Source organism: Lutjanus erythropterus, chromosome 8, assembly GCF_056507025.1.
Source record: "Lutjanus erythropterus isolate fLutEry1 chromosome 8, fLutEry1.hap2, whole genome shotgun sequence".
Taxonomy (NCBI): domain Eukaryota; kingdom Metazoa; phylum Chordata; class Actinopteri; order Lutjaniformes; family Lutjanidae; genus Lutjanus; species Lutjanus erythropterus.
This window is the reverse complement of record NC_139324.1, coordinates 19657839-19685466: the sequence shown is the minus strand read 5'-3', so window position 1 is coordinate 19685466 and position 27628 is coordinate 19657839. Positions and strand designations below refer to the sequence as shown.

The following is a 27628-nucleotide window of genomic DNA, read 5'->3' as shown; positions in this document are numbered from 1 at the left end:
CTTTGTGTTGTAGCGTTCAAGTTCTGCGAGTAAACGAATAAGAGGCGCAAAGTTCACTACAAATTGACTGTAACTCACTTAATTCTGAACCGATTTTCATGAAATTTTGTTGTTTGTAAACCTGGAAAATTGAATGCGTAGAGGTTACTTGTTGGGATCAAATTCAGTTACTACAGCTCTATGCCAAAACATAAACCTGAGTAACCACAAACTCCACTGGTACATGAAGGCTCTAATCTTTAAACAGGCAACATCAACTGTCAGTTATTTATAATTTCAGCTTTTGTGAGGTTCTCCAATAATATAGATTTCTATATCTATTATATTGTTACAAAGCTGCCTAGTTGCTTGTAATGTTCTAAATAAATAACAAAATGTTCTAAATTTGAAAAATTGAAAAGTTTGGACTCATGGTCCTGTTCATTGTTTCCTTATTAAGTTTATACTGTTAGATGAACACAGGTTGCTTGGTTACAATACCATTACACTATTCTGAAAACTGAAGACCATACTATACAAAACACTCTATTAAAAACTTTGTATGCATCTGCTAAAAACATCATACAATATTTTGCAAATCTCCGCTGGTTGCATGTGGCAGTTGTGGTGGCATTGCAGTAGGTGCTTCACCATCTGTTACCTAGTGGAGATGTGTCCTGTTCTACAGCTTGAGTGGTTTTGATGTTATTCTGCAATGTTTCTCAGTATTTCTTTGATAATGCACCGGAGGAAAAACAAAACAAAACAGGGAATCCTCAAGTTGTAGCAAATTGCATTCAGATATTTTTTTCAACTGCAGAATTTGCCTGTTTTAAATGTTTACTCTAGTTCTCTCTTATTTGTGTTTTATAAAAACTATATAAACATTTGATAAAATGCTTATTTGTGTGCATTTGTCAACAACCATAACTCCCCTTGTTGGATCCCAAACTGGTGGCTGGTCTAAGAACAGGTTATAAATGACAATTAGAACAGTTATAATAGTATAAAATACATTTTCATAGGAGAAGTTATAATTGTTGATACAGACTGTACATTAATGATACCTGATAATAAAATGACATTATAGCTACATACAACTACATTATAGAGGATTTATTAAATCTTGATATAGTGCTTATAAATTTTAAATAGTGTAGGAGTGTTTTAAGTGATATGTTACTCGCTATGGATTACTTTATTTTAGTTAATTATCTTACATTATGTGGGGGCATCTTAAGTTTTTTTTTTTTAATTAGTTTTTTTTTCTTCTATAGTTTATGTAACCTATAAAATATTAAGGATGTCCAACATCAGTGATGGATATTCATGTCTGTTCTTGTTTTCCTCTTCCTCCTCAGGGATGAAGACTCCTCTCAGCCCCTCTCAGCTGTTGGAGAGCGGGCAGATCTTTGCCTTTGGAGGGATGTGTCAAGAGCTGATGGACAGGCCCACACCTACAACCATCAGTCTCTCTGTCCAACAGACTCCATCCTCAGGTGATTGACACAGTCCTGCACCAATGCTCTGTATTATTGCCTTTCATTCCAACCCATCGTTTTTGTTTTCTCCCATACTGATCCTTGTAGTTTTCAACCATCTTCTAACTCTAACTCTGTAATAACAAACAAAAGTAAAAGTTCAGTTGTAAAAAAAAATAAGTCTCAACTTTTAAATTTTGATACTGTTAATTATTTAGAACATTTTTGTTATTTCTTTAGAACATTTTACACACCATGTGAAATAAAATCCAAAATCTTTTCCTACAACCTCCAGCCTGGCAGGGTGTCCCCAAGTCATGTAGCGCTGTGAGCTTGTTGTATCTGTGATATCTTCCCTGTTATGCTGTTGCTGTTACCACTGCTGTGCTTGCATACTGTAATATTTTGCTGTAATTACTATGCAGTTCACAAATAGTGGTTTCATACTAAGGTTTTGGACATACTAATAAATCTCACTTACTGTTTTAATACATTACATAGGAAAGTTGGATGTAGCCAATTGTTTGTTGCCTAGCACTAGTGAAAATGCTAAGCTACGCTAATTAATCACTTGAAGATGATGATGAAGTTGGCGATGCCTCGCTATAAATTTTGTTGTCAATGGAGGGTTTAAGGTGCTAAATTCAGCCTCATAAGATGTCAGAAAACAACTGCTATCTGCTATGTAAAGATATAGTTACACTCCCTGTATTTGTGCTGTCATCCGAGCTTCTCGGTTTAGCCGGGACAGTTGCATGTGCATGTTCATGTGTGTCCCTCTCAGGCTTCCCCACATCCATTTTCAACATGGTGGCCTGGAGTAATTTTATTGTATTACAACTAAACACCAAACATTTTAGATGAGAAATAGGAAATTTAGTAAAATAAGCTTACAACATTTTTGATTATATGGTTTAACTTGACAGTTTGATCTGAGCTACAGGAGTCTTTGTTGGTACAGCACTGTTTACTTAAACTTTTTAGGTCCTGGCTGCAGGTGTGCTAATGTAAGTTGCACACTCTTTGGCTTTCAGACATATTTTGTGTTTGGTTAGACATGTTACCCTTTCCATTTCCATTTTCTATTCAATTTTCCATTACAAGTATTGCTGAGAGTGTTGTAGTGTTGAGTTTTGAAAAATTTAATCATACTTACAATTGCTTTCAGCTCTCTGTCACCTTGACTCACTGTGCTGTGAACAAGCTCTCTTTCTTTTTCCCTCTGTACTCTCAGTTATTCTCTCACCCGAAATTTGGCACCAATTGATTTAACGTGGTACTATGAATGTAATTCGGTGTGCAGAGTTCAGTACCCAAACCTAACAACCTGACCAATCCACGCAGTTTTCTCTCACAGTCTAACTCATGTGTGTAGTTTTCTCCTGTAATCTGACCGATCCTTGTTGTTTTCTTACAGGTCAGGGCGGGGCCTACTCGCTGTGTGAGGTGTGTAACCTGCAGCTAACCTCTGCTGGTCAGGCTCAGCTGCACTACAATGGCAGGTCTCACCTGCGGAGAGTGAGACAGCTCCAAGCTGGAGAGACAGGGCAACAGGCTGCAGGTAAACTGTCATATGATAGTTATAGCAGTAGTATGTGCATGAGTAGTTTTTAAGAATCATTTTTAACAATTTATTCTTAACTTTATCTCATTAAGATACTTTGTCAGGTTGGGTCACAGAAGTCTAAGCAGATGTAGAGGTTTTAGTAATATAGTAGTAGCTGCAGTACCACTAGTAGTGGTAGCAGCAGGATTAGAATTTGCAGGAGCTCGACTACTAGCACCAGTTTCTGTAGTTTATTATTGTCAACTCCTTGTGTGCTTTTTTGATGTCTTTGATTGCAGCTGGGGCTCAGTCCAGGTCTCTTCCCCAGGCCACAGGGGTCAGCTCCCAGCCTGCAGGACTAACTCCGACCCCAGGCCCCAGTCCAGGCCTCAGCACTCCATCCAGCACAACTGCAGGTAGGACCAGTGCGAGTTCTGCTTCTACTCCCCCTGGTGTAGTGTGCTGGCAGTGATTCATCAAATTAAATTTTGAGTCACCTCATTTCTTTTGTTAAGAGAAGAACAGACCACAAAGACTACAGCTGACATGCATGTCTGTTCTGTACCTCCATGAGAGAAAATACCCACTCAGTAGTCTGGGCTCCTAGTACAAACAACATCGCAGAAAAATATGCAAGTTGTCACGGTAACTACGGGGACATTAAGAGCCAAACAGGACATCAATTTGTAGCGTCTGACTGTCTGCTGAGTGAAAGTGACTTTGGCTCATCCATCAACAACAGCTGCTGTCCCCGGGGAGAGGTCAGAGTGTGTGTTGGATCTCAGATTGACCGCTAAAAAGATAAACTGACCCTGCATTAACTCAGCTCATCACTGCAGTTTTATATTCAGCCTCTGTATGAGGAATTCTTAACTCCATCCAAACACCTGTCAGTCATGTTCACATGCTGAAATTTTTAGCCATGCTAGCAGCACAGTGTTCATGTTTCCTCTATAATATATAAACATCTAGTGTATGCACTGACACAAAGTTTACTTTCATGGTTCCTAGACGTTGGATCCTAATGACTGTGGTGATCAGGTGACTTTTCCTCCAGCATCAACGTGAAGTTGAAATTTGTGTTTCTTTTTTTTATTTCTCAATCGTGGAATTGCAATGAATGGCCTCATTATGAATTATAATAACTGTTAACTTGTTGTTATTAACTTTGCTTTTAGGTATGGTAAGTAAGTAAGGTAAGTTCTCATCTAGCGCCATCATTAGGTCAAGTTTTTAATTTGTTGAATACTTTGGTTTGTGACCAAATACCTGCAAAACTAATGCTGTTGTGCTAAATAGTAAATGTTAGTATGCTAACATGCTTCTTTAACATGGTGAACATGATAAATGTTATCCTTGCTTAGCATCAGCGTGCATTGTTGTTATGAACATTTTAGTGACATTAGCATTTAGCTCAAAGCACTGCTGTGGCTTATTTCAGCATCACAGAGCTGCATGCATAGCTGTAGTCTTGTTCATCGTATTGTTTCTGCAAATAATCAATGACTATGAGGTTAAAGGACCAGTCTGTAGGATTTAGAGGCACCTAGTAGTGAGCTTGCAGATGACAACTGTCCCACCTCACCCTTTTCTGTGTGCAGGACATTACAGTGGCTGCAAATCTTGTGAAAACACGAAAAGGTCGTATGTAGATCCAGAGTAGTTTTTTCTGTTTCTTTCCTCAGTATTTTTTTTTTTATAATTTTGAATATCCCATCATTCTATAGTTTATTTTGTCATTCTTTAATTAAAATATTTGTAACTGGTGCATCATGTCTAACACAGTGGCTAAAATTTGCATTTTGTTGTAGTTGGAGGATGAAATGTCACTCAGTAACATTAGAAAACACAAAAAAATACCTTGACAGCCAAAAAGGTCTATGTTTAGAGCCAGGTTAGCCGTTTCCCCTCTTTTTCCAGTCTTTATGCTAAGCTAAGCTAACTGCTAAACTGGCTACTGGCTGTAGCTTCAAAATTAATGCGCAGACATGTGAGTGGTATCAGTATTCTCTTCTAAGTCTCGAATAATCATATTTACCAAAATGTTGAACTATTATACACACTAACTATTATATAAATTATTATTAAGTACTTCCAGCGCCATCTACTGTTGAAATTACTGTTGAAAGTCTTCACACTGCCTGGCACTCTCTGGTTGTGTGATCAGATGTGACTGGAACAGTTTCAGAGTGTCTTCAGTGAGTCAGACCCAGTTTTTAAAGTCAAACTGCTGGTCAACAGAGTGAGAATGTGCCGTGAGATGTAAAGGAGTTAAAGTGGAGCAGACAGCAGCAGCAGGTCATTAAACTGGGACAGAGCACTGCTCCAAAACCACACTGACACTTCTCAAAGACATTGCTTGCATCAGTTCTTATCCTTACATTATATTTGGTGTTTGTCCCTATTATCTCCAAAAAAAAAAATCACCTTAAAACACAGTGCTGCAGTTTGTTGTCTTTATGTTCTTCATCAAAAACACAAAACAGAACTTCCAATGGAAATCTGCTGTTTCAGGCCTGAGTGGGCATGACTTCCAAACTGTACCACGTTAAAGGCAGTGTAAATAACGTAACTGATTAAATTAAAGGAAATAAATTTAAAAATAAAAAAAACAAGAGGAAGCGACGGTAAATAAAAACAAACATACAATACACACATATACACACACACACCTACTTAGGGCTACACTAAGAGAGATGATGATGTCACGAGAGACAGGAAACCGAAGAACAATCGCACACACACGCACACCTAGTTATGTGTGTGTGTGTGTGTGTGTGTGTGTGTGTGTGTGTGTGTGTGTGTGTGTGTGTGTGTGTGTGTGTGTGTGTGTGTATGTAGCAGCTGTAATTACATACTGTGTGTCCATATCAGTGTACAGGCTACAATAACACTGATTAAAGATTAAATCTCTCTCTACTGGACACACATACACGCACGCACACACACACACACACACACACACACACACACACACACACACACACACACACACACACACACACACACACACACACACCACTCAGCCTGAATGGTCATGTCTTTCTCTCTCTCTCTGTCTATTACGTGATGCTCCCTCGACCATGAAAAGCTCTTTGGCCTGAACTCAGCTCCACTAGGCCTGGCTGAGTGTGTGTGTGTGTGACTGTGTGACAGTGACCTGGCTGGCTGAGCAGCCTATCAGCAGTCAGGTCAGATGACATCAGAGCCAATACAAACAGTTGTGCTACAAGGGGATGGTCAACAAGATCTGTGAGCTCCTCAATCAATGATGTTCACATTAAATTGCTAGAACCAGTTATTTTGAATGGATTATTGTGTGTTGTTTAAGCTGGAGGGATCACTCAGTTTATAGGCTATAAAATCAGCTTATATTATCTCTTTTTCTTTTCTCTTCTCTTCTTTTTCCTCTTACATTAACAATAGAACTTACACTACCCACTGTCAGCACCTAAAGGCTAAAACTATGCATTGTAGGATATGAAAGAAGTGCTCAGATCCTTTATTTTAAGTGAGGGAATTACGATGAAAGTTGAAGTTTGACGATGAAGTTTTACCTATAAAAGTATGTAAGTATCACCATAAAAATGTACCTACAGTATCAAAAGTAAAAATACTTATTAGGTCGACTGATGTGTCATCAATAGGTAATATTAGAATGTATTATAGTACTGGGTTTTTAATACTGATGTATTAATGGGATTATTTGAAGTGGGGTTGTAGGTGGTAGTTATTCATAGTCAGTGTATTACCTACAGTAAATAGTGGCCAGAGTGGCTGGTCTGTTGTTGCTTTGATCAGTTAGTCTGTTTGTGTTATTGTGTGACCGGTGTTTTAGTTCAGATTCACTGAAATCACACAATAACAGACTGAGGCAGCAGTAGCCCAGCAACTCCTCTGTTCTGTGAGGTAAAATGACTGGATTTCGTTAGGGAGTAAGAGAGAGAATGATATTTGGCTTATATAATGGCAGTTTCCCATTAAAAAGGTTGTCTGACAGCAAGGTAAAGCAGTGAAAATATTCAAAATATAGTGTGCACTCAAACTGATAGTGATTTTTTCTTTTTAGATGCACTTTTTTATGTGGCTAAAATACATTTTGCTACTGACCCAGAGCAGTACATTCCTTAGCTTCTGTGCTGGTACTCCATCTTCAAACTGGGGGCGTGTCGAGCTGTACCTACTATAGTTAATACACTGACTACTACTAGGTACCTCATACAACTCCAAATACTACAAACTATGCCTTTATTATGTAAGCATCATTTTATGTTCGAACTGGCGAATGTGGCATTAACTGTAACTACTTTATGTACTGTTAATCTACAACAACGCATTATATTTTATCAATTTATCATATGCTTTGTGTGTTAAATCTCAATCTGCAAAGTACTAGCTACAGCTGTCAGATAAATGTAGCAAAATGTACAATGTAGTAGTAAAAAGTACAATGTTCCCTCTGAAATGTTCTTTCAGTCCATCTGCCCACACTGTGTGTAGGTGCACAGCCACAGTATGCAGCAAGCTAAACACACCTCCTAAAAAGGGTTATAAACAAGGAGTGGCATTTGAAGCAGGGCAGTGAGTTTACAGCCATTTCACACAGGAGACAAAAGTATATGTGGATACCAACATGCAGTGTTCAATCAGTGTTGGAGCTGTTTATATGACACAGTTGTTAGCAGAGACTCCAGTCTATATCCAGGATTTGTAACACTCATAGTCACAGTGCAAGAATCTGCATCATGACTAGGAGTGTGTCCCTATTTATTTCCCCACAACTTGTACTTTTTCATGGTCTGCACTACACATCTCCATCACTACATTCTGTATGATTTCATAAAATACATCAATCAATATAAATTTGCAGAATCAACACTTAAACCACTTTCTGAATTCACTCCCTTTCTCTCCCTCATCCACAAATTCTTTCTTAATTTTTAATCTCAGTTTAGTTTTTACTCTAAAACTATTGCACTCCAACTTGTTTCACCGTAGATTGTTTGCTAGCTAGCTAACTTTTTAGCTAGCTAGTGTACTATTGTTCAACATACTTTTAAGTAAATACAAGAATAGTATGCATCCTTTTGAATGCTCTGCTCAGCATGTATCACATTGCTTCCTGAGAGCCTCCTTGCTGGTTGGAGACATGCAACCGTGGTAACCCATGCCTACAATAAACTAATTTAAAAAATATATTACACACAGAAAAGTGAGAGTGAGAAAAGTTTGTTGATGTTGTTGTCAATACTCCATTGCATTGTGGGATATTTATAACATTGTAGCGTCAAGTGCTTGCATACTGTAATATTCTCTGCACCTGGCATACTATTGATTTCATACTAAGGTTTCAGATGTAGGCTGCTAAAAAATCACACATAGGTTAGTATCAGTATGTTAGTATGGAATTTTGGATGCAGCCAATGTAATGTTTTTCTTTTTAAACTTTTTAGCTTGTTAGTAAACAGTGTAGTGCATTGGTAAGGAAGACAGGAGAAACAAAAGTTAATGCTTTCCCCACCTTTTATACTTTTATGTCCCGACAGCACTCAAAATACACTGCTACTAAATTCATTTCCAACACTGTCAAACACACATAATGTGCAAAAGTGATATGCTTTCAGGCTGAGGAGCTATAATGGGGACATGCCATATGTAGTGCTTGCTCTTGCTGAGTGCACTCATTGTTGTGTTTTCTTTTCAGTGGCAGTTAGTGACCACTAGGAGGCAACATACACAGTCACACACACACAGACACACAGACTCATTCACTAATGAAAGAAGTGAATTCCCATGATCCACATGCTCAGTGCAAATGAAGAGATTAACTCACATGAGACTAATAACGTTTTATATATTAAAGCTTGTCTCCCCTGCTCTGCTGTGCTCTGCTCTTGTACTTTTCAGTATTCAGTGTGGGCAGGGTTGCTGCTGGTTACTGCAGACAACAACACTAATGTGCTTTGACCATCTATTGCATTGTAATGCAGTAAATATGCTGAAGAATGTTGTGTATGAAGATGGCCTCTTTTGGGGAGACTACTGAAATTTATTTTTTTTACAGGGTAAAATGTAAAATGTACTTTTAATGGGATTTTTCTCTCTAGTAGAATAGAAATGTCAAAATCAGCTCACCTTATGTTTCCTTTCCTTTTCATCTGAGTGGTGTGTGCAAGCTAGCTCTAATTAGCTCTCCTGGGCTAATAAAGGTCAGCATGTTGTCCTGCCGATACCCCATGCATAATGAGCAGAGAAATAGACAGTTATTAATAGACACATATTTAGCTGTGTGTGTGTGTGTGTGTGTGTGTGAGAGAGTGTGTGTGAGCGATGGAGAGATTGAGGTGTTGATGTGTGGTTTTGCATTGATGTGTTCTTCAGTGTATGAATAGACACAGCTGACAGATTCACAGTCTTCATAGTGCTGTACAGTGGTGACAATAGGCTCAGAGAGGGAGAGAGGGTAGAGACTGGTGTATGACCAGAGTTGAACCCGAGATGCTGCGTCCACATGACCCACATCTGTGCCCACCAGTTTCCAACTCTTAATACAAGTGGAATTAGTAGAGGGCTGGTAGGGCTATTAGAGGACTAATATAAAATCATCCAACATGTTCATTAGGGATATAAATCACAAGTTTCATCACAATTCAATATCATATTGATTCTTTGGACAATGATACAATATTTCTTCAACAATACTATTCTAATTCAACCTTAGTTTATTTTACATTGGCTCCACTAACTCACATAAAACACGACTTAACAACAAGAACATTTAACAAAAGTGTAAAATTCTGCTCGGTGATAATCAATTTCCCAGGCATATCAATTGTTTTATGCTAAACATTATTATTAGCTTAAGTCTATGGTAGGAAGGTCAAACTAGCGGACAACTTGTAATGCTAGCATATATAGCGGAGGAGGGGTAGGCTAGTCAAGGTCTTGTCGAAAAATGGTAGGGTTAGGTTTAGACCTAGTAGACCTAAGAGACAGCTAGTAAGATGAGTCAAGGACTAGAAGAAAATTGGTACAACTAGCAAAACTAGTAGAAGACTGCCAAATCTAGTCAAAGTCTGGTGAAAAAAATGGCAACGGCAGCATAGTAAGTAAGAAGTGGTAGAACTTGAAAAGTGTAATAGAAAACTGGTAATAGTAAAGGAATTGTTGCTGCGGATTTGGGACTGTAGGAGTAGTCAAAGTTCTGGGCAGAAGGACTAGTCAAAGTCTAGTGGAAAACTGGTAACACCAGCAAAAATTGTACAGGAATGGTAGGAGTATTCAAAGTGTAGTATAAAACTGGTAATACTAGTACAACTAATGAAGGGATTGGTATTAGGGGTTAGGGATGGGTAGGACTATACAAGGTTAAGTAGAAGTAGGTAGGACTAGAGGAGCTAGTAGAGGGCTAGTAGGACTAGACAAGGTCTTCTTGAAAAATGGTAGGACTAGCAGAACTAGTAGAGGGCTGGTTGAACTAGTCAAGGTCAAATAGAAATTGATAGGATGAGAGGAACTAGTAGTGGGCTGGTAGGACTAGTTAAGGTCTAGTAGAAAATTGGGAGGACTAGCGGAACTAGGAGTTGTCAAGGTGTGGTGTAAGGCTTGTAGAAAACATAATAGGAGACTAGAAGGACTCGTCAAGGTCTAGTAGAAAATGGGCAGGACTAGTGGAATTAGGATCAGTCAAGATGTAGTACAAAGCCTGAGGGACTTGTCAAGGTCTAGTGCAAGGCATGTGGAAAACAAAGGGGAGTAGGAGGACTAGTCAATGTCTGGTAGAAAATTGCCAGTACTAGTGGACCTGAGACTAGTTAAGGTGTATTGTGAAGCTAGTTAGAATGTAGTATAAAACTTGTAATATTAGCATAACTAGTAAAGGGATTAGGGACAAGGGACTGGTAGGACTCAAGACTAAGTAGAAATCGGTAGGACTCATGTAACTGGTAGATGACTGGTACAGCTAGAATGACTGTATGATCTAAAACATAGAAAAGATAACACAGGATTGGTTTTACTGGTAGAGGACTCGGTTATTTTGTTTAATTGTTTGCTGTTTTCTTTCATTTTTGTGTATATTTAGTATTTTGTTTTTGCGAATGAACTAAAGTCTTGTACCCTCCTCACTCCTCCTCCTTCCTCTCCTCCTCTTCTCTTTTTGAATCACGATGCCGTGAACTGGCTGAGCGCGAGTGAGCAACACAGAGACACAGCGACAGAGAAAGAGGGATTTCCATTGAGACAGAGGGGCTGTCATCACCGCTCACCCTGAATATCATCACCTCAGTGATTCAAGTACACTGTACACTCTGTCTCTCTCTCGCTGAGTGTCAGTCGCCTTCCTCCATCCACACACACAGACACAGACACACACGTGTCCCTCTGTGCTCACACAGTCAGACAGTCAGGTGGCGATTCTCTGCTGTTTGTTTTGGGTTCTCTCTTCATTGCTTTTTATTATCGGGGGAGCAGATGATAGAGGGGAGAGGGAGGAGGAGGAGGTGAGACAGCTGTCTCCCAGTCGATGATGTGGAGTAGTTTCCTGAGTCGAGGTAGGAAATCCTTCTTCTGCCTATTTGTGTTTGAGTTCCAAATTTAGCCACTTTGGTTTTCAGTGTTAGCGTCTTTTCTGTCTGGGTGTCTAATTATATATACACTGTGTCTGCAGGCGTGCGCATGTGTGTGAGTGTATGTTGTTTCTCGGGGTATGGTGGGGATTACATTACAGGAGGTCATGACCCGGACACAAACCTTGAACTGAGGTGTCAGTCTCTCTGCTCGTGATATGTTCAGTCTAAAAATGTCTGTCATTATCTTCAACACTGACAAGATAGAATCAGTGTTTGATTATATTAACACAGTTATTTTCAGATCACAACAAAATACCTAATTTTCTTGCACTATTTTCTGCTGTGTTTTAGTTTTATTATAGTTCATCTGATCAATCAATCAGTCCATTTCTATTGATCTTTTTTGTTTGGAGCTGGGCTGAACACTATTTTGTCTTGGCTGAGGGGTAAATGCTGAAACTGATGAGGAGAACACGTGATGAAGGCAGATGGAAGTCGATTTTACAATAAAGGATGATGTTACAGGACTAGATATTTGTAATAAAACAAGGAATTAGATAAGTAGTAAGTATTTGATAATTGTATTTTTTTTATCTTAAATGTTTCTAAATTATTTGGACACCAAACATTTATGTGTGATTTAATGGACCTGTGGTTATTAAAGGCAAGAAACATTAGAAACATTCACTCATCACGTATCAGTGTAATCAAAAGATCCAGTAAACTAAACATTTTGCTAGCTGTTTTGTTTCTCTTGATATTAACCTTCAGATATTAGTACATGATATAGTCGGGGTACTGTAACATCAATGTGTATTAGAACAAGACTAACAGCCTACAGCTATTTTTCTGTGTGAGTTTGTACAAAATAAATGCCAACAGCAGCATATTAACATGCTCCCAGTCACAATACTAACAATCTGATGCTAAGCAGTTCTGTTTATTCACTGTCTTAGTTTAGGTGTTAACATTTGCTGATTAGCAGTAAACAGGAAATATAGCTGAAACTGATGGAAATGGTTCATTGGTTTTGTAGGTAAATGTATGAATGCATTTACCATTACATATACACTGTCTGTTTCAGGGCAATCCATCCAATAGTTGTTGAAATATTTCTAGTCAAGTCAAAGTTTATTATGACCTGGTATCACAAGACATGCCTAAAAGTCTGTACATATATAAATAATAATAAAGTGTAACCATGCTCACATAGACATAGAGTTAAAATTTGACTAATCATAATTCAGTGATTCAGGCAGACTAAGTTAGATTGAAAACTGACACAAAAATATATGCTTTTGATTTGGAATAAGTCAACAAAAACAACAAATTTGAATTTCATGGTGGTGCTATGAAATATCAGGGGATCACCACAGTAGGATTCATCCAGTGAGGACTGTGAGTGTTTGTTGTGAATTTCATGACAGTTCATTCAACAGTGGTAATTTCAGGGCTCTGAACCAAATAGGTTGATGGACCGACAGATAGTCATTGGCAACCATAGAGCCGTGCTTCCAGCATGCCTAAAACCCATCAGTCACCATTTTCTCTTTCTTAATATGCCAACTTTTCCACCTCAAAAAAGGATATTTTAATTTTTTCCCCCTCAAAAATCTAGTATTTCCAGTCAGGACTTTTATGTGCAAATTGAAAATGCACATTAGCATGTAGATGAAACCTGGACAATAGACTGTGGATCGTTAGTCTGTAAAACAGAGTTTTGCCTGCTTCAGATCTCTGCTACAAACACTACAATGCACTGCACAGCCTCTCTTGCTCTATGTGCTCAATGTGATGATCTTCTTATGTGCACTCAATATGCAAATCTGACTGCATCTGTTCACACAGAAACGTCGGTTTCCAGGAATCTCATTAGCTAAATAAAAATTATGAATCCTTTTACACAGAGAACTTCTAGAAGATTCCTGGAAGAAACTGTGTATCTGATTAGGAGCAAATAAAGGCTGTGATTGGTCTGCTGAATCAGTGACAACTTCCTGTCTGTCTGACTGTCTGTCTGACATTCTTCTCATTATATATAGCGTGATTGCTGTGATTACCCACACACTGCTGCTCATCACCACAGCGCAGTGTGTGTGGTGTGTCTCTCTCTCTCTCTGACACACACACACACACACACACACACACACACACACACACACACACACACACACAATGGTTTCCCTTGTCCAGTGTGTGTCCTGTCTTAGTTCTGCAGATTAAACTTGAGCTTCATTCCCCACTGTTTCTTTAAGATATTTTCTGTTTTTCTGTTTTTCTGTGAGACCGAGTATTACAAAATCACACAGAGTTCATGAAAATACGATACAATTGATGAATTTAGATTCTGTGGTATCTTTGGCTGTTCATACAAAGGCACAAAGATATTTTAGACTGCGTTTAGATTCATCAAATTAAATTTAGACAATGTTGACAATACAATCACAATAATAAAGCCTGACTTATGTAAAACCTAAAAAAGTTAGCCATCGTACCTCTAGGCTGATTCTGAACTAAGAGCCATGCTTCCATGGTAACAGTCAGTGACACCTGCTCACCAGTGACATGAGATGACAACAAAAAGGAAAACATGGCTCATATTTGTGCTTTACTAACAATGTGGTGGAGCGAGTAATGAGGAGGAAGAGAGTTTTTTTAGAGAAAGAAGTAACCTGATGGAAAAATACAACAGTGAGGTCATCTTCTGTGTCTTTTGTTTGTCTGAGGAAACCCTCCTGAGCCTGACTGATGCGTTAGCAGTAGTGAGTCCTGCCACATTAAAGTTCCCATGAAGTCAAAGTCGATGTTTAAGTGTTTTTATCATTATATGTGACATGTAGCACACATATCTGCATTATCTGGCCCAACACTGACAATGTCGATATTATCAGGTGATTTAATTATATTTCTGAGTTCCAGGGAAATGATTAAAAAATGTTGATGACTCATCCTGCACCCAGGGGCATATGTTAAATTCATATTCAATGAAAGACTGTCTCATTTATGACGCTGCCAGAGCACGGAAGGAGAATATGTCCGTTCACTGGAGCGGACTGGAATATTTCTCACTATACAAAAGCACAATATCATAATTTTATTCACTGATTTTGGTGAAACTGAATCATATTTTTTAGAATAAATATTCTCTGCTTTCTTCTGTCCTCCAAAGACTAAGCTTCAGCTCTCACTTATTTAATCTACCTGATAGACAGATAGCATTAGCAGCTTACTTGTTGCTAAAGTGCCTAACGGTGACTGTTGGCTGCTGTTAGCAGGCAGCAGAACCAGGCTCAGCAGCCTCTCAGTGAACATGACTGATCCCTGGGACAAACATAACCTCAGAGACTGACGGGGAATATTTCCAGCGTTGTTTAAGGAGCATCCAGATGTAAATATAGCTTTACTTGATGCTAAAGTAAAAACATGAGCTTGGTATGTCATGACTCAGCCCACTGGAGTGCCAGGAGCCAAACCTGGCAAGAAAACCAGCTTGGTACTGTAGCCTATTCCCTGTCATCAGACTGGCCTTGGTGGTCTCAGAGGCTGTGACTGCTCTCCTTCCTACATCCGTGGATCACTTTAGCTGCATCTAAAACGTTGTTTAGAGACGTTCCAGCTCTGCGAGCCGAGTCATGGGAACCTTAAGAGGCTACAGCATCTGAGCTCTGCTACAGCTTTGCTCTGCAATGAGATTTTATTGGAAGATTTCTCTATTGTTACACTCTTCACTGAATTTTTACAGTAAGCAGCCTTGTAAGTGTTGGACTGCCTAAGTGAATGGAGCTGAGTGGTTTGATACAGTTGCTTGGTCAGCCATGGTTTTTATGTTTAAAACAAGTCTTAATTTACACATAATGACAATTTCTAGAATTAAGACAGCTGTAAATTCTGAAATGTAACTAGTAGTTGGAATAAGCTGTAGTCAAAGTTTGTCTTTTTGAAAGTTACACACTAGGTACCAGTTAGCTTAGTGTTATTTAAATTTACATGGCTGTTCAGTGTTTCAGTTGCTCTGTAGCCTCTTTCAGTCAGAGCCAGACTCATTTGTCACGCAGATATTTTAGTCTCTATGACTGGTGTGCCAAAAATGAAAACCACTCTTGGATGAATATTTCACAAAGGCGAAAAATCTGCCGCTTTTTTATTTTCCATTGGAAAGGAAGAATGTCTTAGATTATATCGACCCTTCCTCTTGTGCCACCCTCAGAACAAACTTTCAGACGCTTTAATTTCCACTACTGGTCAGGCTTGAAGGTAGAATCAGATTTGTCCAAGCAGTTTGTACACATGCCAGACAGATTGTTGATAGCTGAGTCTCATTTCCAGGATGTCAAATACAGACGTTTTTGGTTGGTAAAGCATTCAGAGCACAACAAAATAATTGGAAAATAAGGGAATACAGGCAGAGTCTCTGCAGATACAGCCACCACCACACACTTCTAGTGGTCATAAGTGATAACTGATAGGCTTTGTGTTTATTTAAGTCTATACATTGAATTTTTCAGGAATATGTTGCGTATTATGTCTTTAATGAAAGAATATCTAAAGCATAAGAATGTGTATTGCTTGTTCTATACAGCACTGTACAACTCGACTGTAATTTGTATTGCAGGTGATTACACTGTTCTTTCTTTTATTTTCTACTGTTTCCCACTGAGTCTCAGGCTGGAGCTCTCCTGTCTGCCTTCATATTCCTGATTGGTCTGTCTGTATCTTGGTGTGTGTGTGTGTGTGTGTGTGTGTGTGTGTGTGTGTGTGTGTGTGTGTTATTTTGGATGAAGAAGGATCTGAACGTGACCTACTTAGACACACACACAGGCTTGTTATGCTAATGTGTGTGTTTCTGTGCATAATAATAATGCAGTGTGATGTCTAATGCTGCCGTCAGCAAAACCACGCTCCGTCTATGTCGCTCTACCACGCTCCCTCTCTGTGGATAACGAATGTTTAAGATGCAGATGAAGGTAGTAAGACGGGTTCTCCTCCCTGTAGGATCACTGGTGTATTAATATTGTGGGTTCTTCCAGCCTTCATCAGCAGCTGCAGTGATTTTTAGCTGCAGTGGGAAGCCAGTGATTGTAATTGTATTGGACGTCCAGAATCAAAAGTGTGCCCATTAAAGCGCCACTTGTAAAGGTGATGGTCAATTTCTTTATTCAGAGATAAACATTTTTGGGAATTCATTTATTTCAGAGAGCGGGATTCATATCAATCTCATGTCTGTGCATTAAGAATGGAGCTGGAGTCAAGACGTGTCTAGCTTAACATAAGTACTGGAAGCAGAGAGAAACAGCTAACCTGATGTCCAAAGTTAAAATATATACATACCAGCAACACTAAACAGTGTTAAATTTGACAGCTTTCTCTAGTGCTGACACAGTGCTGTGGAGATGAGTCTGGCTATGCACTAAGCAGACACACACACACACACACACACACACACACACAGGAGAGAAATCCTTCCCCTCACATTTATCCAGGAACACATACAAATCATTACAATAATTCAAGGATACAAGGACATTTATTTATCATTTACAAAAAGATTGGATACTGACATTCTCTCTTTGATTGATTGGATTGGCTGAAGAGATTAAATAAAAAAAAAAAGCACAGAAAAAATATAAAACAAGCTAATTTATATGGAGCAGTGAGGATGAAGTAAACAGCCTCACAACTCTTCAGTGTGGTGTTACGACAGTTGATACTTCTGTATCTCTCGCTAGACAGCAGCAGGGTGAACAGGCTGTGGCTGGGTGGGTGTTGTCTTTTAGTATCACCCAGTGTCACCTCACCTCCCTGATATCACTGATGCTTGCTACATGGGTACCAATGATGTTCTGTGCAGTTTCAATGACCTGCTATAGAGTTCTTCCATCCTAAAGACTGAGTGGAGGGAGGTGGTTGTGGCATCCTCTACGGATCTGTTTAGTCAGAGTCAAACTGATGATGTTATCTGCTCTACATAACTCTGATTAGAAAACAACAGAAGAGCTGAATGGCTTGTTGACCAGCGCGGCCATGACAATAGACGTGGACACTGTTGTTTTATGTCACACCTCTTTTGCAATGCTGGCATCCTGTTTAAAACCAGACACTGGGGCAGCAGTGTTGTTTGCTCCTGTGTAAAAAAAACACAAAGTTGGCGTACAGACGAGCCTTCGCTGTGGCAATATTGTGCAATCTCTGTGTAAGAAGGCTTCAATGAAGAATTATAAATAATCGTGAATATATGTTTATAGTAGCTAGAGCATCGTGTGATGAAATGCTCCTGTGGTTAACTTATAAGAGAGTGTGAAACGAGTGGTTAGTGAACAAGCTTCAGCTTTTACAGCTTTAGCTGCATCATCATACACAGAGCAATGCAACAGCACAGCAGGTTGTAAAGATAACAAACCAAGTTTAAAAGTTAACAAAACTAAGATTGATCGAATTGGAGAGGAGTGATAGAAACGGAGCGCAGGTGATGTACTGTCAGTCACTTTACCTCATGCAGCGCATTGTGGACCCTGCAGGGCAGGTGCTTGTTTTTACATCTGACATACTCGGATTGTTGTGTCTGACAACATTATGGAGAGCATCACACAGTGAGAGACCTTCTTTTAGTGAGCAAGCTGTTTAATTGCTCTCGAGATACTCATCAGATTGCAGATTTGTAATTTTATCATCATCACTGGTTTTGGTTAAATTTGACAGGGACAAAATGAAACTCACCAAAAACATCAACACTGGTTGATCTTTCCACTCCTCCAGTAATCACTAACTCTGGTCACTTTGGTTGAAATAAATCTTTAATTCATGGAGTGAAGAAGCACACAGTCAGGATAGGTGACCTCAGACAGTGGCTGGAGAAAGATGCTCCATGATACACTAACTTTTTACCTAAACTACAGGAGGACACACGCTTTTACTTTTCCAGACTGTCTGAAAATCTTTTGTTTTCACATAACACATGACAAAATGTTAAAATGGAGTCTTACTTGTGAAACATTCTCATGTAGGCTGATATAGGAATTTAGTGTGGCATACTTAACAGAAAAAAAAAGAACAAATCGTTGAATATTCATATTTTATAGCCAAATCTAATTCTTAGTCAGGGACGGTCCTAAATATCACACTTTGTTATTTATTTTAATGTGCAGACCGATATTATTTAGTGTGAATCACTTGTTTTTGTGTCTTGCTCTCTCTCTCACACACACACTGCACTTTGTGTAACAAGAGACTGTGTGAACCTACAACAACTGCTCTCTGATCTCATCACATGCACACGCAAGCACACACACACGCACGCACGCACGCACACACACACACACACACACACACACACACGCAAAAGTCACTGCAACAGGGTAATATAATCTTTAATCCTCCAATATAATCTGTAAGTAGTGTGTGTGGTCGTCTTTTCTCTCTCACTCTCCCTGTCTCTCTCGTCCCTGGGGATAGAGTTTCTTCTCTCTGGAGGAAATGGCAGCAGGGGATTAAGGAGTAACACACACACACACACACACACACACACACAGAGAGAGAGAGAGAGAGAGAGAGAGAGAGAGAGAGAGAAACACACACACTCACACAGAAACACACACCTGACGCTCAGGGTTTGGGGGTTCAGATAGCGATGACACATGCCACTCTTGCTCCAGTCACCTGATACACACACTCTCTCACTCTCTCACACACACACTGAGTGGTGGGTGTGTTTGCTCTTTGGTTCGTACAAAGACGAGAGCAGAGAAACACAGACGGACTGAGAACAGCAGAGTACAGTAGACGACAGAGTACAGTAGAACAGAATAAATACACAGGCGGTCAGGGGAGAGAAAGTTGAAAAGTAAATCTGGATCGAGATAAAGAAAAAAAGACGTCTGGTTCAGGTAGGAACCTTTAATTTGAATAAATGTAATCGCCTTCATTGCTATTCTCCTCTTCCTCGTCCTCAGACCTCATCACTTCCTGCTGCCTGCCTGTGTGGGAAATGTCTGTGCTGCTGTCGGTTTCACTTTAAGTCCAGCCGTTCAAATCACTTTACAGTCTGATTAACAGGACCAGATGTTTCTCTTTTCTCTGCTGAGGTGGATGATGAGCTAATGAAGCTGTAATAACAGTCTGGATGATGATATACTGACAGAAAATACTCAGCTCACACGTTCCAGCACACTGTTCACTTTTATTCACCAAACTCAGATTAGTTTACGTTGTCTCTGTATACAACATACAGGGAGGGAAGAGATTTGAGTACTGTGTTGAAAAAAGAGGAACATTAGATGTATTGTTTTACTGCCTCACAAAGTCTAGTAACACTGCGGAACACTCTCTAAAAATGTACTTTATTATATTTAGAAAAACATTTGACATACATGCTAAAAGTGTGAATGTTTTGATGATTACCTGTGAACGAGAATAAGGGTTTGTTTACTATTATATCATTTAAATCAAGGCTTTATTAATTTTCAGTGGTATTATATATTTATGTAAATCTTTGACAAGATTTTGTATTTGCAGTTTTTCTTATGAGTAATTTGTTAGTTTGCATGATCTGCATTATCAGCATCAAGCTTCTAGAGCTTTAGCTGGGAATGTTTTGTAACCTGCCACGAATCTTTTTGATAGTGGAATAAATCTATACTCATCACGAAATATGATGCAGAGTCGCAGCAGAGAGAGAGAGAGAGAGAGAGAGAGAGTGAGAGAGAGAGAGAGAGAGAGAGAGTGAGAGAGCTGATGTGGATAAGCGAGAGAGAGAGTGTGTGAATATGTGTGAAGACTTTTACTGTCATAAAACTGAAAATATTTTTAAAGTGTTGCAAGTCTTTGCACAGCAAAATTTCACCTAGGAAAGAAAAATGTGTGTTGCACATTGGTTTACTTAACTATTTTAACCAATGATGGATAAATTTTAGGTAGATTTATAATTATGGTCAGTTAGACTTCTATTGAAAAATGTGTATTATCTACCAAGAGTAATGATGTTTTGTAATTCTTTGTTCAAGACTCGTGGTCCTGGAGGGTGAGTGATGATACATATTCAGAAGAACTTGCATTTTCTGCAGCCGTTGTCAAGATATAAGACAACAGAATTTGCTAGCTAGTGTTAGGTAGCGTGTTTAGAGGATTGTTTTGCCACCACGTAAGCTCCGCCCACAAAAAACTATCTCATATTTACCAACACCAAAGGGGTCTACATGCAAACATGTTGAGCTATACATGAATAATGCAAAGCTGTGCAGGTACTGCAGCGTCTGTATGTGTCGTGTCGCCATAGGAACCCACATGCATTTAGTTGGTGATGCAGAAAATGTTTTTATGCTCGGTCCAGATTTGCTGCTGATATTGCAGCTCATGTAAAACCAATCAGAAAACTGATTAGGCTTTGGTATTTATCACAAAAAATATTCAATTAATAATATTAATTTCACTGTAATTTGTTATGGGACAGTGTCAGACCTAAATGCAGTTCTTGAGTATAATGTTTAAAAGTTTATAAAGTTTAAGAGCTCTACATGAGAGTGTTAGATAAAACTGGGTGGTGCAACACAGCTGACAGGCTTCGACATCTTCCTCTATTTTGGACTTTCCAGCTGTTTGTTCCCTCAAAGGTCAGATGTGTCTACACAGCTATTAACAAAGATACCAAAAAAAAAGTTCACCAAAGCTGAACTCAAGCCAAAGAAACTGCACTGGCTTTCTTCACTTGCAACACTGTATGTGTTAAAGTTGTGACATGGGTCATGGGTTGAGTACTGGTGTCTAAATAGCAAGTTGGAGCCGTAGATGGGATATTAAATAGGTTGAAATCCTATTTATCAGTCGTTGGCAGAGAAGTGAGTATTTAAATTCAGCATGTTTCCTCAATTCCTGATGACATCATCTGATCATGGTCATTTTATGATTTAGTATTGTAAATATACAGATTTCTACTTTAAAGCTCTAGTCAATGACAACAAAAGAGCCGTGCTGATTAACTGACTTCACCTCGACTGCAGGATATCAAAGTATCTCGGTCATCATTGGTATGACGCTTTGATATCTGCTTCAACATATATAGAGTGTCAAGAACAGTGTTAGTTTCACAGAGCCTCTCTCTCTCTCTCCCTCTCTATCTCTCTCTCTCTCTCTCTCACACACACACACACACACACACACATGCACGCATAAGAATTGCGTAGTGCAGTGGAAACATGAGTTGTTATTGGCTGACTGGTTGCTATGTGCTTGTTTTATTTTAATTACACCTATCTGGCACTGTGTGTGTGTGTGTGTGTGTGTGTGTGTGTGTGTGTGTGTGTGTGTGTGTGTGTGTGTGTATGTGTGTGTGTAGCTGACTTCAGAGTTTCATTAGATTTATTTGGGCAGTTTGCCTGATGAGATGCTTCATCTTGTTCATTTCTATCTTGACTCAAACCAACATGCAGCTGATTGTGACTGATTGTACGTCATTTTGTAGCTCTGGTTCGTCTTATAGCAGGTTCAGGCTGATCAGCAGTGTGCTGGGTAACACACACAACATACTGAGCTGTTGAATTGATAAATGTTAAGCTGTTTGCTTTTTTTGGTGAGGGAGAAGAGGTTGATGCAAAAAGTAAAACAAAAAACATCCACATTCAAATGCGATAAGCATTTGGTGTTAGACAGAAGTATAAAAAAACAGTGAACTAGCACTGCTAATTTTGTGGATTTTAACTAATAGTTGTTAACAATTAATTAATTAATCAATCAATCGATCATTATTAAAATACAAAATGCTTCTCTTTTTCTCAGTTTAAGTCTTTTAAACAATTATAGCAGCACATTATTAAAGCAAAGCATTTATTCATGATCCTCAAACTATTTAAATGAACAGAATAAAAAAAAGCAATAAAGCTCTTTCTGTCTGTTTGTCCTTATTCATCAAATGACTCTGCCAAACAAAATAATGTCAAATTGGGAACAGTTAACTTCCCTCTCTAGACTATCAAGGCAGACCAAAGCGATGGTCCAATCTGTTAAATTTTTGGTGGCAATTACTGCCATAATAGATGAATGAATGATCATTAACATTCCTACTATGAACTTTTATGAATTTAACACCATTTGACATTTCAGACACAAGCCTTTCTCCAGACATGAAACAAATTCAGACACACACCTTACAAGTACCTGAAAAATATAACATTTTACTATCCTTGTAGCTACCAAGCAAATGATGTAAAGTTTTGTTAACTCAGTGCCCAAATTTATTTCATATTCATTTATATTTACTTTCAGTAGGCAAACATCTCCATATTGATTAAACTATATTCACTTTTGGTTTTCATCAATAAACTTGTGCTTACCAAACTGAGGTTAGTTTTTATTTGTGCAACATAGCTCTGTTTAATTTTTAAAGCAGAGCTATGTCAATTTTTATTTTAAACCTAGTTTTGATAAAGATTAGAGCTAATTTTAGATTTAATTGATCTCTGTTGGTGCAACCCAGTTTGTGAGTATAATCCATATGTGTATTCTAACCTACCTAAATATGCCATAACAGAAGCAGGCAAACTTTTAGTTTTTAGTTTTTATTGGAGAAAGCATCACCAACACAAATTACTATTTCATGCAGAGTATTTTTAAATGTCTTAACATGTCTGGTGGGTATCTTTAAGAAACTGCTGTGATGCGTACTGGCTCATCGGTGCACCTCCTCACACCTCCACAGGCTACAAATTAAGCTTCCAACCTGTTGGAAACACCACAGATGTTCGGTGTGCTAGTTCCTGCAAATAACTGCAAAGTTCTGCACAAATAAATCAGCCCCATTTGGATTTACATGCAGAGAGGGGGATGGATGTGAGTGATTAAATATCAGCCACGCTTTTTTGGAACCCCACCCATTGGCTAAATTATGGGGGTGGTTTGTGACAGATGACACAGAGCTCTGCAGCTCAGATCAGTTACAGAAGGTTCAGTCTGCAGCTGACGGCACAGCAGAGCACTGTGTGAGATTTTACTTCTTGCTTCTTTATCATATGAGCTTCCAAACAGAACTGACTGACTCTGTGTGTGTGTGTGTGTGTGTGTGTGTGTGTGTGTGTGTGTGTTTGCGCGTGTATATGAGGTGTGAATGCCAGAGATGACTCTGACCTCAGCCAGAATCATAAATCGCACCGCTGCAGATAAAACTGGACTGACCAGCAGGAAACGGGACTCTAGGAATTAGAAAGGGTTTAGAATCAATTTATAGAGCATTTAATCTCAGCAGCTGCTGATATCAGCAAACAGTGCACCAGGAGAGATCAAAGAAATGTGAAACATGTCTGAAATGGTGAAATGGTCTGGTTTTATTTATTTTATTTAAAGCCAGCTCACACCAGCATTTCAAACGTTGTGGTTCAGTGGCACATTCTATTAATTTCAATGGAATCGTTGTGATTAGTGGATTCTCTCGCGTCAGTTCTTATCATCAAGTTAACTTTGGTGGTGTGGTGGCTTGGTAGCTCATTTAGACAGTATGCCCCATGTACAGAGGCTGTGGATTCAACTCCAGCCTACAGGCTTTCACTGCATGTCATCTCTCCACTCTCTCTCTCTCTTTCCTGTCCTCACTTCGGCTGGTCCATCAAATAAAGGCATAAAAAGCTCCAAAAATTTTTTATTTAAAAGTTTGACATGTGAATTTGTACCACTAACAGAGATAACAGAGATTTATCTTCATTGCTTGACACTTATTTTCATTTCATGTTATTTATTTCATATGAAATTATAAATAACATTATTTTTCCCCCTGACTTGTTGGAGTTTTTCAATAAATGTTAGTCAAATTTTGGTGTCATCCTTTAAAAACTGTTGAAAATTATATCAGTTTAAGACGAATGATGATTATATCTCCCCTAATGGGATATTCTAGTACAGTACATTTCAGAAAACATATACACAGATACAAATTATCAACCAATATAGTCGTGACAGGCCGGTATCTGGAGGGAATTTCCCATTCCTTCACTCCAATGATGTTTCAGAAAATCCTTATATAAAGAGTTTTAAGCCTGGAAACAAACCAACTAACTACAAGATGAATCCTGACCTTAACAACATCTAATTTCATGCAAAAAAAAAAAAAAGACTGAATAACAGAAAAAAGCAGCATAATAATATGAATGGGAGTTTTTTTTTTGCCTCTGGAGCCTCACTGTTGAGCTGCATTGGTGCCTGCAGCCCAATGACCTCACATAACCTGCTGCCCAGCATAGCTATGTCCATCTTCATCCTGAGCAGAGGTCTTCATCAGCCAGGACACGTGAGGGTGTGCAGGGCCTTTAACCTCCTCTGGGGTATAAACTGCTTCACAAAAGAGTGGAGTGGACAGTGAATAGTTTAAACCAGTCAGGTTGTTTTCTAGTATCGGACTGGTCGAAACAAGTACCTCCTTCTGCCAGTGTTAGACTAAACTGTGTTGCTTCCATCTGACTGATCTAAGCCAGTTAGTTCCAGTATCAAACTGGTGTAAAATGCTCAGCTTTAGTTCTAGTATCAAATTGGTCTGACTGATCAGTTTTAGTAACTTAGGAAACCTCTCAGCACTTGTGTTGCTTATTTCATTCTTCATATTTGTAGACTGCAGATGGAAAAGTGTTGTTTAAATAAACTTGTGAAGAAACTTTAAACCGAGATTGTGAGACTGAGAGTGTTTGTTTACAGGTGGCAGATCTTCTGGCCAATCACCAACAGCCTGAAATAAAACTGTCTGGCTTGTTACTTCGTTGTTGGCTGATTTTCAAACTGGTTTACAGACTGTTTCCATGTGAAAGCAGTAGCAGATGTGTTTCAGTATTTATAGCACCCTCTTAGAACAGCAACTTACTGTAAGACAGAAGGGTTACTCTCTGTGTGTGTGTGTGTGTGTGTTGTAACCAGATCTCAGAGGACAGAAGGACAGAATTAAGACGACTCTGTCACCACGCCATTCATCACACGCACGCACACACACTGAAAGATTTCCTTAATTCAAACTGATCATATAGGAAACCATGTCTGACTGCAGACTAAATATAACTCAGATTGTAGAACATTAAATCTGTAAAAAATGACTAAACTAAAACTCACTGGATGTTTGAGTGTGGTGTTGATTGACACTGAAACGCTGACCCTGAAAAAAGGTCAGGCGGCAGCGAGAAATGGTTTGTAAAGGCCAAAGAAGCCTGGGAGAATGACCTAGTAGTCCTTCAGGATGTTCTAAGGGGTTCTCGAGGTGGTTTAAGTCGTCCTTGAGGAGATTTCAGGGATTCATAAAGGAAGTCTAATGGTCTTTCAGGTGGTTTAAGTAATCCTTGAGCAGACTCAGCAGGCCCTAAATTCAAATGTTCCTTTAGGTGGTTTCAGTGGTCTTTGGAGCTGGGAGCAGGGGAAAAGTGAAGCTATGTTTGGAAGACTGAGAGGTGACGGCTGCTTGAAGGAAAGTTTCCAGGTTAGTAGAGGGATCTCAGATAGTGTTTTAGAGGGTTCCTGGTGGTTTCAGTCGTTCAGTTGTTTTTTCTATCGTTTGAGTGTGAAATGTTCTTCTAGTGGGTTGTACTGTGGTTAAAATATTCCCGGAGATAAGATGCTTTGTAACACACATGTAAATTCTCTCTCTCTATATATGGAATTGCATCTTTAAAATCAATAAAAATCTTAAATGACAAAAAAAAAAAAAATGTTCCGGAGATGGTGTACATGGTCGTTCAGGAATTTGCACAGATTTCTTTGTCCCACAATGCAATGCATAATGTGCATGCACATACTCACATGTTCATAAAAATAATTTTAAATAAAGTCCAGTGGTGGTGTACTGTAGTTACACCTTCACCTCCTAATTTAGCAAGAACGTTTTTTAATGTATTTGGAATTGGTAAAATGTAGTTTCAAAGAAATTAGGATGGTTTAGAATTGGTTGTAGTGTATTTAGAATAATTTAGAGTAGGTTAGTTCCTTTGCAATGGTTTGCAGTTATTTCAATGGGCTATAGTAATACCATAGGTTATATTTAATTTAGGATCAGTTGATTAGTGTCATTAAAAAGGAACAGAGGGAATTATAGTGCAATGAGTTGTAGGATGTGAATTAACTGGGATTAATTTTATAGCATTTAGAATTGGTCAGACTGGTGATAAAATGGATTCTATTGTTGAAGACAAAGCCTTAATTTTGGCAGGTCCAGCAATATTCACATTACACCATCTTCGAAAATAGACGTGAATCTGTATTTACTATAATAAATAATCTCCCTGCTAATAACAGCTAATCCAGACACTGATCTGAGCTGTTGTGTGTCCAGCTACATGTGTTTGATTACAACACTGTGTTGTGTCATGCTGTTCTGAACTTAATGATGAGCTGTAGGGATAAATTCAGACACTGACTCACAGCTCTGCTATATGAGGATAAACTCAGAGAGCAGTACCATGGCACACAGCTAATCCATGGCTAACCTAATATCATTCACAACACACACACACACACTGACCTGACTTGGCCTTGTCCGGGTACATGCAAAATCTAAGACCCCATCCAGTTTGTTAGGATAGTCATATAAATCTGTCTCAGAAATCCTCATCTGCAAGGGCTAAGACAGGTCAGAATTGGTTTTAATACATTTAGACTGGGATAGAATGGGTTAAAAGGTATTATGAGTGGGTTAGGATAGGTTATAAAGCATTGGATTGGGGTAAGGTGGGTTATACAGAATTTATATTGAGTTAGGATGGGTTATAAGGTATTTAATTTGGGTTACGATGGGTTATAAGGCAATTATACTGGGTTTGGTTGAATTAAAAGGCATTAAAATTTGGTATTTTTAGAGGGTTTGGATAAATTATGAGGCATTTATAGTGGGTTAAAATGTGTTATGAGGCATTTAGATTGAGTTAGAGTGGGTTTAAGGTTGGGTTATGCTAAGACATTTCAATGTAGGTAGGATGGGTTACAAAGTATTTACAGTAAGGTAGAATGGGATCGTGTTCAGGTTAGGACAAGTTATAAGGCATTTGGATTGGGTTAATATGAGCTATAAGAAATTTACAGTAGGTTAGGGCATGTTATAATGCTTTTAG

The 27628-nt window shown here is 38.7% G+C and overlaps 1 protein-coding gene across 1 annotated transcript in view; it reads left to right on the top strand.

Annotated features, from left to right (window-relative positions):
* Positions 1-726: 726 nt before the first annotated feature.
* The window catches only part of znf385b (zinc finger protein 385B), a 36253-nt gene continuing 9351 nt past the window's right edge, over positions 727-27628 (top strand). The window contains exons 1-3 of the mRNA XM_084724049.1: positions 727-1478; positions 2878-3021; positions 3306-3422. Of these exons, the coding sequence (XP_084580175.1) occupies positions 1283-1478; positions 2878-3021; positions 3306-3422 (457 nt within the window). The 5' untranslated portion in view covers positions 727-1282. The remainder of the gene's footprint in view (positions 1479-2877; positions 3022-3305; positions 3423-27628) is intronic.